Source organism: Pholcus phalangioides, unplaced genomic scaffold, assembly GCF_987345545.1.
Source record: "Pholcus phalangioides strain wild (caught in Gottingen) unplaced genomic scaffold, Ppha-v1.0 ptg000011l_1, whole genome shotgun sequence".
Classification (NCBI taxonomy): Eukaryota; Metazoa; Arthropoda; class Arachnida; order Araneae; family Pholcidae; genus Pholcus; species Pholcus phalangioides.
Genome location: NW_028301604.1, coordinates 30,437,496 through 30,454,650, shown reverse-complemented (window position 1 = coordinate 30,454,650; position 17,155 = coordinate 30,437,496). Strand labels below are relative to the sequence as shown.

Here is a 17,155-nt window from a genome sequence, read left to right as displayed (position 1 = left end):
TTTATCCCTGAAATGGCGGCAAGAATTGGCAAAGTCATGAAAAAACTTCTTATAAAGACCATTTTCAAACCGACCAGAAAAATATCTGAAATGCTGCAATCAGCAAAAGACCACTGTGACCCTCTATCAACACCGTAGATCTACCAAATACTGTGCACCTGTGGCCTGGTATACATTGGAACCACAAAAAGATCTGTGGCCATGAAAAAAAAGAGCATGAGCAATGCTGCAGAATGGACCAAACAGAAAATTTGGCGGTGGCGGAGCATGCACTTAACGAAAACCACGGCGTATAATTCAGCAAAACACAGGTAATACCTAATGTTGACCACTTCTCCCCACGAATCTACAGAGAGGCTATTGAAATATACAAGCACAAAAACAGCTATAATAGAACAGAAGATCCTGTACCCCAGCTCTCAGAAGAACGAGAACCTTCAAGATCCAGCAACAGAATGACGACAACAGCCAATCAGATGAAATAATTGAACTCCACATCTCTCGGCCAATCAGGTTCTCCCGGCATAAGAAATGTTTTCATTTCACTGCCACCTATAGGATCAACTGACCAATCGCAAAACAATAGTGAATGTCACGCCACTCATGTACATAAATACAACCTGAGTCTCCGGAAAACTTGAGTTTTGATCCAGTTTTATCAATTCTCCTGATGATGCCAACCACTGGTGTTTGAAAACGGACGACGGCCTTTGAACCCGAATGAACAATTTTCATCAAATGATGGCTATGAAAACCTTATCAAAAAACTTCTTATCACGGTTTCGCCAGGTGTGGGGGTGGTATCATTTGTTGCTGAATTTCAATCTATTCCTTTGCATTATCGAATTACATAGTTTCAAAATGGATTTTCTGATAATTTCACTTTTCCAAACACTCTTCGGTCCCGATGTCTTCAGATAATTGGGGTTTTACTGTAATTATAAACCTGCACTTTATCATTGAAAAGAATTAGGACTATTTCGCAATTCTTTTCACAAGGGTTATGAATACGTTTATTTATATTGTATTATTTATCTAATTTTGGGGGCTATTTCATATGCATAAAAATATCTAAGATTTAGTTATTGGCAGCATAATTACACAAAATTAAATAGAGTTGACAAACTGGACAAAATCCCTGCTTCCTGCTCTACAATATGTTTTTTAAAATCTGGGTCAATTTCTACCCACTCCCAAGGAGAGTGGATTTGAGAAGTTCTACTGAGTAGTCGATCAACTGGGGATATTTCACATTTTTTAAATATACAATTTTGTATTTTTTATATAAGAATATTTGTGGTGAAAAAAATCCAAAGAAATCTATTTCCGAATGAGAAAAAAATTAAAATTTCATTTGTCGCATGTGAACAGTAAAAAGCATGCAGTTTCATGACTGGAGTCATTTTGTAACCTTACAATTCTCTTGAGTACTGGTGTTCATGGCCCCCACATGCTAGTGGCGGGCCCCCAGGCCATGATTTTTCGCGGGCCCCCTACTCCCCCCCCCCCCCCAAAAAAAAAATTTTTGTGCACCTCCCTTGAGAAAAGATTATGGTGTATTTTTTCAATAAAAAAAAAAGAAAGAAACCCCTTTCGGGAAGAAGAAAATGTTGAATGCCCCCCCCCCCCATTAGAAAATCCTGCATATGATATGACATTTGTATATGCAGCAAAACATCGCTACAATGATAATCGATAATAAATACATCTACAATGATATTTTTTTCAAATCTTGTTTGGAATTGCCTGGCTTAATGTTAAACTCTCAGTACAACGACATCATCTACTATGATAAACGCCTCTATAACCCGATATTTTTAGGAGAATTTTGAAATCGCTACAACAATATTTTTTATATTTTGTTCAAAATCGTTTTGAATTTAATTTTAACTTCGCCACTTGTTCTCGTTGTTTTGAAGACGTCTGATGACATCAATATTTTGTACTAAATGATCACCGAAAGCTAATGTTATTTGTATTGCTGCACTCTGTGTACGACCCAAAAGCGCTATGCGGTAAGCTTCTGTACAGGGACAATACACATCTAAGTGAATTTTATAAATAAACTAATCAATTACAATTTTTTGTAAAGAATAAATACATAAAAGCGTATTTTCCGATGATATTAACAATGCCGATATAGAAAAAATGACAGTAGCATAAATTTGATCACACGGGAGGATAATGTTACCTCTTTAATTCCTTTACCACAATATATTTTTTTTTTGGTCCGTAGAATATTATTATATCGAGGTTTCACTGTATATTTAAACTAAATAATAAAATATAATTGTGTGTGTGATAAATATTATCACATTTCGAGATATGATTATGTGATTTGTATATAATTTTACGCAATACAATAGAGCTCCCCTATGGGCCAGTTAAAAGAACGAATTGGTTAGGCGATATGGTTTTCCCATAGAAACTTGTGATTGGCATAGGCGTAATGCAATTTTCACGAGGGTGGGGGTTACGTTCTTTTTTCCTGAAATAATTTTATAATAATTTTCCCTATAATCTCGGCTCTGGGGAGGGGGGTTAGAACCCTAGACCCCCTTTGCATACACCAATGGTGATCGTGATCCATGGTCGGCAGCGCCGCAACTGGGGGGGGGGACAAGCAGGTATCTTTCTTGCCCAGGACCAGAAGAGTACGCAAAATTCACCTTTTATAGCCTCTTCTTCAAAATTACAGGGGGAGGGGGCGATGTCAAAATATGTGCTTACCTCAGCTCATCAAGCATTTAGTTGCGGCCCTGATGGCTAGTGTTCAATGTCAAAGTCTCTCGATTAACGATAATACCTCTATTATGGTATTTTTCTTCGTCCGCAGAATATCGTTATATCGAGATTTCACTGCAGTTTTATCATGCATAATACTAGCTACAATACCCGGTGCTGCCCGTGTTTTCTTCATTTATTGGGAGGATTGGAAAAGTGACAAACCATTACAAAGGAATAAATATATAATACTGGCAGGATTAAAGAAGTGACAAGCCATTGTAAAGGCACGTGTAAAACGCATTACTAGGGAACCACGGTAACCAAAGTAAACATTCCGAAAGTGATTGTTGAGGTCCAGAAACCATTGTTGTCCGACGATTTTTCGTCCATTTTGGGTATATGCCCTTCTCTGACGAACTTTTAAAGTAGCCTATCGTTCAATCCGGGCCCTGTTTGGTATATATCCAAATTTTGGCGACGATCGATCTAAAATTGTGGATTTGTATAGAGAACATACACACAGACAGAAAATCAATTATATATAGCACAGTATCAAATTTATCCTTAGTTTCTCTCAGATAAGATATCCACCATATCTCTATAGTTTCGTTGTTCACCAAGCAAGCAAGTATACTCGTACTACACCAAATGAAACTACTGTAGAATCTCTACACATGACGAACCAGTTTGAAACGTGTTTTACACAAAACAAAATTTCTATCCAAACGTTTAACTTCAATTTAGAACATCAAAGATTATTCCTATAACGCAAGGGTTCTCAAACTGTGCACCTCCAACCTTTGTCATTGTGTGAGGTTTTCGAAAATATTCTTTGTTAAACAGCTCTGGAGAGCCGGTGGAGCTCGTGGATAAGCATTGAATAGTGGGAAAGGACGCCTCGTGTGGAAAAAGTTTGAGACGCCCTGCTCTAACGTGAAGTTATTTCATGCAATGATTTTTTTGATAAAAGGAAGTGATTCCATTATGGCAGGCGATTCCCTACAGGCGTGCAAAAAGAATAAATAAATTTTTGATTTATTATTATTTATTTTTTATTTATACAATATTGTTTGGCCGAGGCCCACAGTTAATTTAGTGAATTAAAGATATAAGTTAAAGTAATAATACTGAAAACTATTTTCACTGGCCTTGGTTGAAGCACCGGCCTGAAAAATTGTGTGTGAGAACTGAAATAATACAAATATTTATGTTCACTTCATCTATTTAACTGAGCAACTTTACAATTCTGTTACAGTCGTTTATACGACGTTCAAGAGGCCGAGTCAAAACGTTTTATGTATAAGTCGAAGTGAATATAACAGCCTTTTTAAAAAATTATCCCCCCCCCCCCCATACATATAAAATGTTATAAAATTTTATGTGTTTAATTGCATTCCAATTCTGTTCTTAAAAAATATCATTTCATACTTGAGAGGAAATTAAATCACATTTCAAGTCATTTAAAGAAATAAAATTTAGCACAACACACATTACCTTTGGGGCATGACATTGGGTACAAAATTGCAACAAAATCTTCTCGACTTGCGAAAATTTCCCCATCTTGGACTTTTTTTTTTGGCAGTAGATGATTTTCAATCAGGAGCTTGCTCTTTGGTTGTTTCTCTACTTTATAATCGTTTCAAAAAGTTGAAACGAACATATTCAACTGGTTTGCAAGCAGGGCTGTTATTTCAACTTTTTCCAGGGGGGGGGGCGCGGCAAAATTTTTCCACGGGGGTCAGAACACATGTACTCAATGTATATATATATATATATTTGTATATATATATACCATTTTTAGTGTATTTTCAAAAGCCAGGGGGGGGGGCCTGTTTGCAAGATGAACTTTCGTTATCAATTTAAAATTCTTGTTGAATGAATTCTTCCAAAATTTCCATTTTTTTAGAGAGAGCGTTTTTTGTTTTTCCGACATTACGAACAACGAATTTGACACAGTCAGCAAGCAGTGCCGTCCGAACGCATGGGGCCCACCCGATCACGACCTGGGGGTCTCACAAAAATGGGAAGTAATTGAAATTTTCGAGAATTCTCTAGGTTGGGCCTCAGAAAAATCAATTGGCCCGGAGGCCCATGATGCTCTTAAGACGGCCCTGTCAGCAAGCAAAGCACCACATCGAAAGAAAGTTCTACAGGAAATGATCGAAAGAACTTGCTGTGCATGTGTACCTATTTTCGGCAGACCTGTACCCCCCATACGCTTACAGTAGACTTTCTCACCCTCTCGGGATAACGTTGAAAACACAGGGAGAGAAAAAATTCTGAAAGGTCATATGGCCGTCAAAACAATTGAACCCCATTTCTTCGGGACTCTCCACATCTGCGTATTCTCAGAAAGAGGCAATAAACAAATCACCTAAGTGTCCACTCTAAATGGTCATCAGCCATCTCACTGGCAATTTTCGTATACGTCAGCAATCACCCTAAAATTTCTGTCTTTTGCTGTGACAATATGCTAGAACTGTTGCAGCAACGCTTTTTCACTGCATACAAAAATTTTGTGCGCATTTGATGGATATAAATTACGTTTTTCTTTTTTCAAAAGTTCCCGAGTTTTAGTCGAAGTGAAAACGTCGAATAATTGAGGTTTTACGTTAAATAAATGAATGAAATATTTTAACATTAAAATGTATTTGTTGTATTGTTGTTTAAAATGTATTTTGAGGGGAGATGTGTCCTCACTCAAGACAGTACAGCGAATAAAAAAGGCCGATGTGGAATGTAGCCTTTTTTTCAGAAGCAAGGAAAAAACCCCTTGATTTGTTCGGACTGGGAGAGGGAGGTGGTTACTAGAGGGGCCGTGAGTGAAATCACGTGATTCAGTACACACGTTATTACAGCCATTTCATACAATACATTTTGCGGGAAAACGCTTTAAACGAGAAATCTCAATGAGTATCAGTAATAAGAGTTGGCACCAGAGAGTCGCAGGACCCAAGGAGGAAAAAGTAATGCGGGATCTACTGTATACAAAAGCTTGCAGCAAAGCTGTCTCAGTATCGTAACCCGCCCACGAGAGGGTGGGGGGCTGGCGGAGCTTCAGGCCTGGGGCCTGGACCATTCTTGTCATTTTTTTGTCTTTTTCCACACTATTAGTTCACTATAGAGGGGGGGTCTGCTGAAGAGCGCAGCCTACGGGCCCCTGTTCCAGGATGTTGGGGGAGGGGTTCATGTGCTTTATCGGCACCCAGAGGCAATTTCACTGTGGAATAGGACGTCTGTTTACTCCAATTTTCATTCTATCGAGACATTATGGCCTTCTATGAACTGAAACAGCAGGGGTCGTGCGGTAGCCCTGTAGGTCCCTCACACACTCGACGACTAGATAAGGATTATTCTAGTGGCTATAGCCCTGAGGTCACACAAAATGCTGGTGTCCTTGATGTCTCAGTAGCCATGACCATCACAATGTCTTTTCTTCCTTCCTAGGAGAACGACTGCTATGAGAGCCGGGGGGGGGGGGGCTTGTACAATGTTCTTTTCTTCGTTTCCGGGTTTTTTTTCGTTTACTTGTACATGTGTATAGTTAAAAAGAATTTCAATGAGATCTAAGGTACGTAGTTCAAAATATCCGTCCATACGAGTACAAATTGATATGATTGATATTAAAGAGTCCTGTCTATTTTCCTATGGGACATACCTGAAAGAAAAAAATCAAAAAGATCTTTCCACGGGCCCCCCTGACTCCCGGGCCCCGTCAGCCCCCCCCCATGTGGGGGCCATGCTGGTGTTCTCTGAAGATATCAGCCTCACAGCTGCAGACTAAATGTGCAGTTCCGTTTTTAATTCTGCACCATAACTCAAAAGAGTTATATTGTAGAAATAGTTACTAAGTTTTCTTATTTTGATCAGTTTCCAGTTATGCACGATTGCATGATTTTATTTCACAGAATCACAATAAATTTTTACACATCTGCTGGAATACCAATAATAGCCTTTTGAATGCTGTCTTTTTCTATTGGCTTTAGTTCATGATTACGATTGTTTCCTATTGTTCAGGGTGCAATTCATTTTTCCTCCCTCTAGGCAAGTTTTTTCGTAATTTAATCTGTTACTTATTTTAGTATGTATTCATTCTCTGTATAAGAACACAAAGTGTGTATTCCACATAGTTTATATTGTAGAAAACATTTTGCAGCTGTTCACCGCTTACAACTTGTTTTCACCAATTATTTCCTGGGCCATATGATAGAAAAACACAAGCTTAATTATTTCATTTCAATGTAAGTTACTACTTTTTTAGGCTTTCTGTGTGTGTCCTACATTACCTACCTGTACACTTTGGTGCATTGTACTGGAAATGAGTCAAGACTTTTGTTGATGAGCAGTGAGGGTCATATTTTTGAATTTGAATGATTGATTGATTTGAATGATTGCATTTCCTCCAGCTAATAATTCAGAATCTTGTAGTTATTGCATGCAACATTCCTTCCTTTATCCAAGTCAGGTTTCGTGAATTTTATCACAATGTTGTTTATCAGTTAATTATTTTCTAATTGAAACATATATAAACCTAAGGACGTGTGTTCAACATGTACTTCGAACATTTATCATATAATGTCTAAAATTTCTGTTCATATTGGTGAGGCTCACGATAATATAAACTGGCTTCACATTTGAAAAGTACCAGCGCCCTCTACCAGTGATGCTAAATATACCAGTGTCATTTTAATATTTCACCAAGCTATTCCAATTTCTACCCCCCTTTATTCTGTCATGTTTGTCAAATTAAAAGTGCACAATAAATGGTTTATAAATAGTTCAGAATTATGATGTGCCAAAAATGGCACATTTGGGCTTTTTCAGTAAATTTAAAATGGTGGAGTAAAAAATTTTTTGAAACGCTGCATGATGCAACACCTCTAAAATCAATGAGAAGTATAAATTTTTAAAAGCCTCAGTTAAAATGCCAGTGTTACACTTTTGAAATTCAAGAAGTGAAAAAAAATTTGCCCATATTACATTCCAATAATTTGGTAACCAACGGTAGTGGGATCCCAGTCAGTGTGATAGTATATAGTTACACTTATCCTCAGAAGATAGCACCCATAGTGAATCGCATTAGGAATTGTGATTTTTATTTTATTTGCTTTTTTCATTGTTCTTCTGAATGTCCTAATGAGTTTTTCAAATATTATTTCTCATCACATTCCCTATTTCTGAATTTTTTTAAAATAAAATTCTATGTATTACTTTATTTATTCAATATTGCTTGGCCGAGGACTATGCAAGGGAATGCTGTGGTGAAGTTTGACAGAGATGATTGATGTTATAAAGGAAACTAGAAACTGTTGTACAATCAATAATGTTTGACGGGAGATTGTTCCAGTCGTTTATTGTTTGAGGAAAGAAACTAAATTTGAAACAATCTGTGGATGCAGAGATGGGTTTCAAATTTTGTGAATGGTTAATTCTTTTTGAAAGGTATGAAGCTGGAGTTAGAAAATTTGGAGTGTCGATATAAAAATGGACATGAAGGATTTTGAGAAGGAAAAATAATCGAGAGATTATCTATGGTTAGAAAGCAGTTGCGTATTGAGTTGGCACTTGGCAGGAGATGGCCAACAGTTAAGAATGAAGCGGGATGATTTATTTTGAATATATATTCTAATTTGTCTATGTTTGAGAGAGTATGGAGGTCCCAGATTTCACAGGCATGAGCGTACAGGAATGATGTAAGTTTGGAAGCAGAGATGTCTGAGGTGCCGGGTAGAGTTTTTGAGGTTCCGGCGAAGGAAAAAAAAGGTTTTTGGAGACACTTACTTATGAAAGACTTAATCAACATGGAGATTCCAACGGAAGTCGGCAGAAATAATTACACTTAGATATTTATAATTAGACTTCTGTGATTATTGAGTTATTGATAGTGTAAGAAAAATCGAAGGGAAGTCTTTTGCGAGTAATTTTCATAAAAACTGTTTTTGAAGAATTGACGGGTAATTTCCAGGATGAGCACCATTCAGAGACAATGTAGAGGTTATTTTGGAGAGATGCTTGGTCGGATTCATTGTGCACCATTTGGTATATGATGCGATCATTTGCAAAGAGTCTGATATGACAGTTGATGGAATTAGGGATATCGTTAATATAAATCAAAAGCAATAATGGCAAGGGGGCGTGCCAGACTTGGAGAAATGGGGAGTTCTGACCCTTGAAGGAGACAAACTGACTGTGTTGGTAAGGAAGGCTTCCACCCATTTAAACAGTTGATCACATAGGCCAAGGTTTTGGAGTTTAAGTAGAAGTTTATTGTGGGTCACCCTGTCAAAAGCTTTAGAGGAATCCAAGAAAATTATATCAGTTTGGACGTTTTTGTTGATACTGCTTGATAAATCATGTATGAAAAGAGCTAATTGGGTAGTTACTGATAAAGATGATCGAAAGCCGTGTTGATTTGAGAAAAAGAAGTTTATTGAATCAAGGTGTGTTGAGCAGATTTGCTTGGCAACTATGTGCTCAAAAAGCTTGCAGCAAGTAGAGGTGATAGCGATGGTGTGAAATTAAGGGGATTTGAAAGAGAACCTGATTTATATATGAATTGGGATAATCTTATTAATTTTCCAGTCAGATGGCAAGGTTGATGAGTTTAATGAGATGTTGAAGATAATTAAAAGATAATTAGAAATTTCATCAGTGCAAAATTTGAGAATATGATTTGGGATCCCATCGGGGCCAGGGGAGTTGGGTCTCAGTTTTTTTAAATTTTCAAAAGGTCTGCTTTAGAGAAGAAGACAGGACTAGTGTTAAATAATGAATTGGAAAAGGAGTACTGAGAAGGAGTGGGATCAGAGGAAAAAGCCTGATTCAATTCTGTGGCGATAACAAGGTGAGAAGTAAGGTCAATGTTATCAATTTTAAGATAAGATGGGCCAGCTGATTTAGGGCGAAGAAAATTTCAAAATTTTGAGGGGTTAGTTACAAGTTATTGAGGTAAAGAGTTAGTTAGGTAATTTGTTTCTTGGTGAAGAATGAGATCTTTAAGGTCACATGTAGAGACTAAGATCTTATTTCTGACAGAGAGAGAGAGAGTTATTGAATTTAAGTTCGTAGACATTTCTGGGAATTTTTCTTTTTAAATGGATAATATCATGATTGATCCAGAGGTTAAAGATACATTTTTAAGAAGTATTTTTGATGGGAACAGAGAGGCTTTTTGCATTTTTCGATAACAGCTTTGAATTTACTCCAGATAATATGAACATCATTTGAGAAAGATGATGAAATGAAATCGGGGAAATGGGTGCGAAGGATATTTTGCAAAAGGGCAAAGTTGGCCTTGTTAAAACTGAGTTTTGCAGAATGCTTAAAGGAAGGGAGAATGTGGTGAAAAAAAAAATTTACAAAAAACATTTTGTGGTCGGAAATGCCATCAGAAACTTGAAAAACAGGAATCTGGATTTTATTTGAAACAGTAATTAGGTCTAATGTAGAGCTTGAGTGGTTCGAGATTCTTGTGGGTTCTAGAATAGTTTGAACGAGATTAAACTTAAGGAAAATAACTCTATTATTAATAAAATGGTTACCCAAGAGGGACTCTAATTTGTGCCAGTCAATTCCATGTAGGTTCCAGTCACCAGCTACGATGAGGAGGTGTAAATTAAAAAATTTATCTTAAATTGATTCCAATTTGATAAAACAGTGAAGATCTGGGGCAGGGAGGTAAATGAAGAGAAAATATTGCAATAGGAGTGCAGTTCGGGCAACGCCACTCAGCACCAACAATTTCAAGATTTATATCCCAAGAAATTTCAAGAAGAGGAATGGAGCTGTTAAAGATGAGGGTAACGCCCCTCCCCGGTTGGTTCTATGTTTACTAAATGCAAGGTAGTTAGGAGGTAAGAATTCGGAATTGCTGATATTTCTATATAACCAGGTTTCTGTGACAGCAGAAAAATTGGGATTATGAGCTACCAAAATGGATTCGAAAGAATGAATTTTATTGGTAATGCTTCTTGTGCCAATTTTGAAAATCTGTACTATTAATACAAGATAATTATAATCATCATTCTTCACCTAGCCTTATAAACCACTGTAGTTCAATGAAATAAAAATATAATACATATGACTGACAATCTAATTCATTTAAAGATAATAACAGCTGAATAGTTTTAAATGATTACAACTGTTTATCATGTTATAGCTATTGAAAATATATCATCCTTAGCTATTATGGCTATTTACTGGGATGTGGATAGATTTTTAAATTGCTTTGTGCACCAAAAAAAAAGAAAAAGGTATTAATTTGGATGCTTTTTCTCAAATTTGTCATAAGGAATAGAAACTGTGAAACAATGTCTTTGTAAGCTGCCAAGAAAATATTGTAGAACCTATCTCAAAACTTTATTTTGAAGACGAAAAAAAAATCCTGTATTTGTTGCATCTAATCAGATAATTTTCACCTGTGTGGTATTGAAGGTCAAATCGCATGATCTGACTGACCATGAGCCTAACATAGCTGTGGTGAAAAAAAAATCAGTTGATCAACTTTTATGACAGTTGATTTGTTCCACAGTCATCTACATCCACATGTATAATAGTTTCTTAACAATTTATTGATTCCAGGATCGAATGTTCCATTTTTTTTTAAATAATTCACTTTTTACTCATTATTTGTTTCCAGCTCTCCAAGCAGCAAGTAAAGCATTAACTGATGTCATATGTGATATATATGAGCCAAACTGGATTGATTTTGACAAGATTCAAGTGCAAGCTGATGTAAGACTACTGTTTGTTGATTTTAATGCCAATATGACAACAAAATCTCAGTAAAATCTAAATATATATACAGTGCACCACAAAAGTTCAGACACTAGTTGAAATCACACATTATCTGAAGACTACTAATTGTAAAACCTCCAGTTAATTACCACATATTAGGATGAACATGTACTTTATTTTCAAAGCAATGAAATTAGACTATACACTCTTTTAAGACAACATAATTACAAAATAAACAAATAGCATATAAACAATCGATGAAAAAGTCCAATTTTAAGCAAAGTAAAAATTATTAAAAATCTGGTTTGATATCCCTTCTCCATAATAAGTTTATTTATGCAGGTTTCCATTGAATAAATTAAATTTTTCATTATCTGTGGCTCCAAACTATGTCAGTAACTCTCAAAGAAAACTCTTAAGATCTTTTACAGACAAATAACTATTGATTTTTTTCCATAAACCTCCAGGTAAAATGCCTCGAAAATTCTCTATAGGTTTGAGATCAGAGCCACATGTGCTGCCAGGTAAAAAAACCTCAATATTTTGAGCATTAAACTGTGCTTTTGTAAGACCTGCTGTATGCATGATCTACCTACAACTACGTCCTACCTGTGAGACACACACACAACCCGTGCAGTCAACAATATTTCTTTTTCATTGTTAATTGATACAGTTATTTTAAAAGGACAAATGAGATACATGAATGTTTATATTTTCATATTATAAGGTTTATTTCACATATATTTAAAAAAAATTCTATCATTGAGTTTCTGCTTTAAAATGATGTTATGAGTTATCCCGAACTGTTAATTTGAAATCTATACATGACCTGACTCATTCATCATCGCCAAACTGAGACCGCTCTGAAGCTATATTTATAAAATTTGGTCAGTAGAGTCATGGAATGAAAAAAAAGTCACGGAAGTCCCAAAAAAGTCACAAAATTTGAGTGAAGGTAATGAATTTTTTTGATTCTCTAGAGATCTTTTTTTCCTCTAAAATCTAGGCTTTAGAGAAGCTGTGGCATTCAATATTTTTTTCTTCTCTCTCATGTTTCTTTTCTCCTTTTTTTTTTTGCCCTGGAGAGATGGATGGGTGAGTAGCAACAGAAAAGAACAATGTCAATGTGTTGCCACCCTACATTGGGGCATACATTATATGGATGGGGCAAAAAAACTATTTAGCGTGGATGAAAAAAAAGAACTTTTCTTTATTTGTCTGGACCTTCCAATATTTGTAATATTCCCCTAAAGCAGTGCAGGACGGATTGACCACGGCAGTAGGGAGTCCTCTTGGGAACAATATTGGTTTTCCTTAGAAAGGACATGACCCCCCCCCCCCCACATCATGAAGCAGGGCCCATAGGCTGTTGGATCTTTGGCAGGTTCACAAGCCAGTTTTCACGGGGAGGGGGGTCTAGTGAATTTATAGTATGAAAAAACAATGATGGTGGTTGTCCCGGGCTCTCAGCTTTGTCAACCCCATCCTTATGGGGGCCAGGTGAAAAGGCATCAATCCCCCCCCTGAAAGTTTCTTTTTAAAATTATTATTTTTTTAATCGTGTCAATCTTTACCGACTAGCTATAGCAAATGCTAAAATCGTACAGTATACACATGCACCAAAACGAGAGAGTAAAGAGAAGACGAGCATTGGACTCATTCGCCATTATTTGTGTTGTGACACAGCATGTAGACCAAATTTAAAATTTCATATTTATATTTTCAGCAGTTTTGGCTCAGCATGATTTCTCTAGATAATCTTTGAACCTTTTTAGGGGAAAAAAAAATCTATGATCCTTTTAGGGGTTAAATTTTGAAAAACCCCTTCTTGATGAGTCCTTACATCATAAAATGAAACGTTTTTTCCTAGCGCGGGAAAAACATTTCTTTCTTAGATTTGACAACTGCTTAAGATTGTCCACAGTTTCAATAGATGACTGTACTCAACTGTAGAGACTGTAGACAATAGATGACTGTAACCACTTTGTTTCTGAAACTGTGCATCACAGCTCCTAGGAGCGTTGTGGCAAGCTAAAAATACTGATTTATGCTTTGAAGTGGTTCTTTTATATGGAAAAATATCTGCCAAACTTTCTTGGGTGCCACCGATAAACCATGAATTATGCAAGGGAGGCAAAGGAGAAAAAGAGAACCATTAGAAAACGGTGACAAGCTTGTGATCTAGACTGACACCAAAGCATGACAATAGAGGAAATAACAAATGTCTAATATAGGACTTCAAAAAATAGGAATAGAAAAGGAATATGTGAAATCTGTCCTTTGGAAGGGCCCTTGGTTGGTTTATTGTTGCGGCCAAACCGGATGGTTTATTGTTTCATTTTTGCCCATTTATTTCCCATTCATCGTTTGTATGGCTGGGCCTTCCAATCAAGAAAAGAAATCAACCATGCCGTGGGATTCCAAAGGTGGAAAACCACTGGTCTGGTGGCCCCACATCCTGCAGTAGGGCCCTTAAGCTGAGATCTTCGGCGGGCTCATGCTTGATTTTTCAAGGGCCCCAGTATATTGTATTTATAGTGTGAAAAAAAATTTGAGAATTATCTCGGATCTCCTGGCTGGAACCCTCTCAGCCCCTACTGTATTTCTTTGCGAATTGGAAAATCAGCCGAACTATATTTGTACCCCTTACAATAATGCTTTTGGCTGTTTTATATATAAATATACACACACATACATACAGGAAATGCTTCTTTTATTTTTTTTTAAATTTTACCTGTTCCGATATGTTTTGTCTGTGCGCTGTAATGCAATCAGTAGAAAGATGGGCTGATTCGTGCACATTCGATTTAGATGGTGTTTTCTTCTGATGTGCATCGCTGTCTGGCGATGTGCGTCGATTCCGACAGCAAACTGCTGATTTCAACAGTCTGCGCCAATCGTTGAACCGATAGAACAAACTGCTCAGTTACTTACATCTTGCTCCATTCAACATTGTTTACCTCTTTTGCTCTGTTTTGAGTCCAGTATTTGTATGCCTCTCAGCGCTTCACAGCTGTTGTGCACTCTGCTTAATATTAATAAATAGTTGTTAAATAGTTTTGGATTCGCAGGACACATTTTCAATGTGTGTGGGTGCGCCGTATAGCTTGTTTTAGAAAGTTTTGTTGTAGGTGCCGAAGGAACTGAGGCACGGCAAAAACATTGATTGGGGGAGGGGTCTAAGGTTGCCACACATCCGTATATATGACCCGCAAGGGCGTATGCAAGGATGGATTACATTGAATATTCACGATCTACTGAGAGCTTATTGAATTCATGGGTAGGGGGTGATAGTGTAACGTTGTAACTTTACTTCCCTGATTCTATTTTTATCTTCCAAAATAATTTCGCTAGACAGATGACAACAATGATTCAACAACTATTTCGTTTTCTTAAGACTTTTAATTCGGCGTTAATCTTTATATTTTACAACATTTTAAGCCAACAGTAAATTTGCTTTAGAGTTTTAGCGTTTACATATCACAAATTTCAAACGTTCTCACCCGATCGGTCCATCGATTACAGCCTTCGGGATGTCACTATCACAAGAACACGAACAGTTCACTTCTTGATTTATCTGTGCGGTCTCCTGGAGAGGGGGAGGCTCCATTGCAACAGCATCAGGCATCTGAAGAGGTGAACCCGACGAATAAACCTTAACGGATGAGAGCCGACATCTCGTAGACACTTCAACACAGGATGAGCGATTTCTGACTAGACGAAGAGGACGATCAACGGATCGATCGGTGCCGATGCACCCTGCTAGATTATCAACTCATGGCTGGAATGAGGCGGGATGAAATTAAATGTAACGTCCAAGGACCAACGATCAACGACCAATGTGTCAGTTCGTTGCACACTACCGGCATATAAGGGAAAATTTCCCTATCTCGCCTTACCGGAACCAATCTGTATCGAGACTCTGCAGCACTAGAATGGACGTAACATTTGAGAAATTTACATATTCACATGAACTAAAAAATATTGCATGACAATCGGCATCTGGCAGTGCAAAAGATCTTAACATGGCGGCCGATTGGGGGGCACACGATCTCGATGATCGATCCCAGAATTAAAGGTAATAAAATATAAAAATGACTAGAAAAGGACCATTTCCGGCAGGGTCTAAATGGTAACGTTTCAATAGGAAAAATTGGCCTCCTCCAATGATTTAAAAAAAATTGCCATGAGCAGAAGGTGGTGGACATTTGTCCCCCTCCCGTTTGAGAAACTACCTGTATCTACTTATGCATTTGCAGGATGAGAGAGGGGTTTTTTGTGGCTTAAGCCCTTATGGTCCTGTTCCTATGGAGTGTTGTATTTAAATCAACTTTAAATTCAAAAGTTTTAAAAAATAAAAAAAAATTGAGTTTTTTTTTTTGTAAATTCACTTGCGTTCCCCTTTCATTAGGAGACCCCATTTTATTAATCTAAACCCTGTAGGTGGTTGTTATTCATAGTTTGAGAACCACTGATATCAGAAAAGTCTAGCATGGTTCATTTTGTCGAATGAGAAAAAGTCAACAAAAAGTCACTGTATTTTGCTTTTGGTAGACACCCTTTTAGTTTTATTTCATGATGTAAAGACTTAAAGCTAAGAAGGGATTTTTGAAATTTGATCCTTAAGGGAGTCATAAGGAGCTTTAAAGGTTACATAAAGGAATCTCGGCGAGCTGAAACCACTGCAGTTATAATTATGAAATTTGTTGACTAGTTTTATTTCATGATGTAAAGACTAACTAAGAAAGGGTTTTTTTGAAATTTAATCCTTAAGGGGAGTCATAAAAATCACACTGTGGCAAAACTACTGAAGCTATAAATGGTTAGCTATTTGGTTAGTTTTTTTATTTTATAATGTAAAGAGACTGACTGAGAAGGGATTTTCCAAAATTCATCCTCGTCATAAGGCAGGGGGAATCGTAGCAGAGTAATTACCGAATCCACACGAGTGAAGCAGTGTGTAACAGCTGATCTAAACATAGTAGGGAAAGAGCTTTCAGTTGCAATGATTCTAGTAATTTATGGAGATAATTGAGTACCAGAAATATTTTCACTGTATTAAAATTTGGACAAAAACGTATATGTAGTTTGTGATTCGGTTGTGTGTATCGTATATGTAGTTCTGCTCCAGAAACAGCTAGATTTCAGTAAACTGGATGGTATTCATAATGATTGGTTGAAAGTAATGTATACACATAGTGGATCTCATGATTCTGTTGCTCATGGAAGATGAAATGACATCATTCAGTGTGTTCAAAAAGTGCCACAATTTTTTAAATTATCAAACATTTATTACTGTTTTTCCCTTGTTGCATTGTACTTTGATAAAAAGTAAGTAAAAAAATATAGGAATATTTAGTGGGCAATATTTCTTACTATACATAAAGCATACAGAATATTATGGTTTTTTTTTTGTCAGAAGCCTGTTGCTTTTCACATTTGATAGGCAGCTGTGATCAAGTTCACCCATTTGATAGATTTTATTCAACATCTTATGCATTGAGATGTTGAGAGTATCATCAGAGTATATAAGGTTAATATTGATTTTTCAAATGTGGATATATCCTCTGAATTTCAAAATCTTTTTTTTAACTGTAGTTTGCAGGGTAAACACATTCAGAGCACAAAGTGAAAATGTAAATAAATATGTGAAAATGTTCTGAGTAGTCTTTTTACTTCACTTGAGGGAAAA

The 17,155-nt window shown here is 36.7% G+C and overlaps 1 protein-coding gene across 4 annotated transcripts in view; it reads left to right on the top strand.

The window, feature by feature from the left end:
- LOC149080327 (bridging integrator 2-like) overlaps window positions 1–17,155 on the top strand; it is a 428,403-nt gene that overhangs the window by 91,588 nt on the left and 319,660 nt on the right. For all 4 annotated transcript variants that reach the window (XM_089239465.1, XM_089239462.1, XM_089239463.1 and 1 more), the window contains one exon: window positions 11,366–11,460. In XM_089239465.1, coding sequence (XP_089095591.1) covers window positions 11,366–11,460 — 95 coding nt within the window. The remainder of the gene's footprint in view (window positions 1–11,365; window positions 11,461–17,155) is intronic.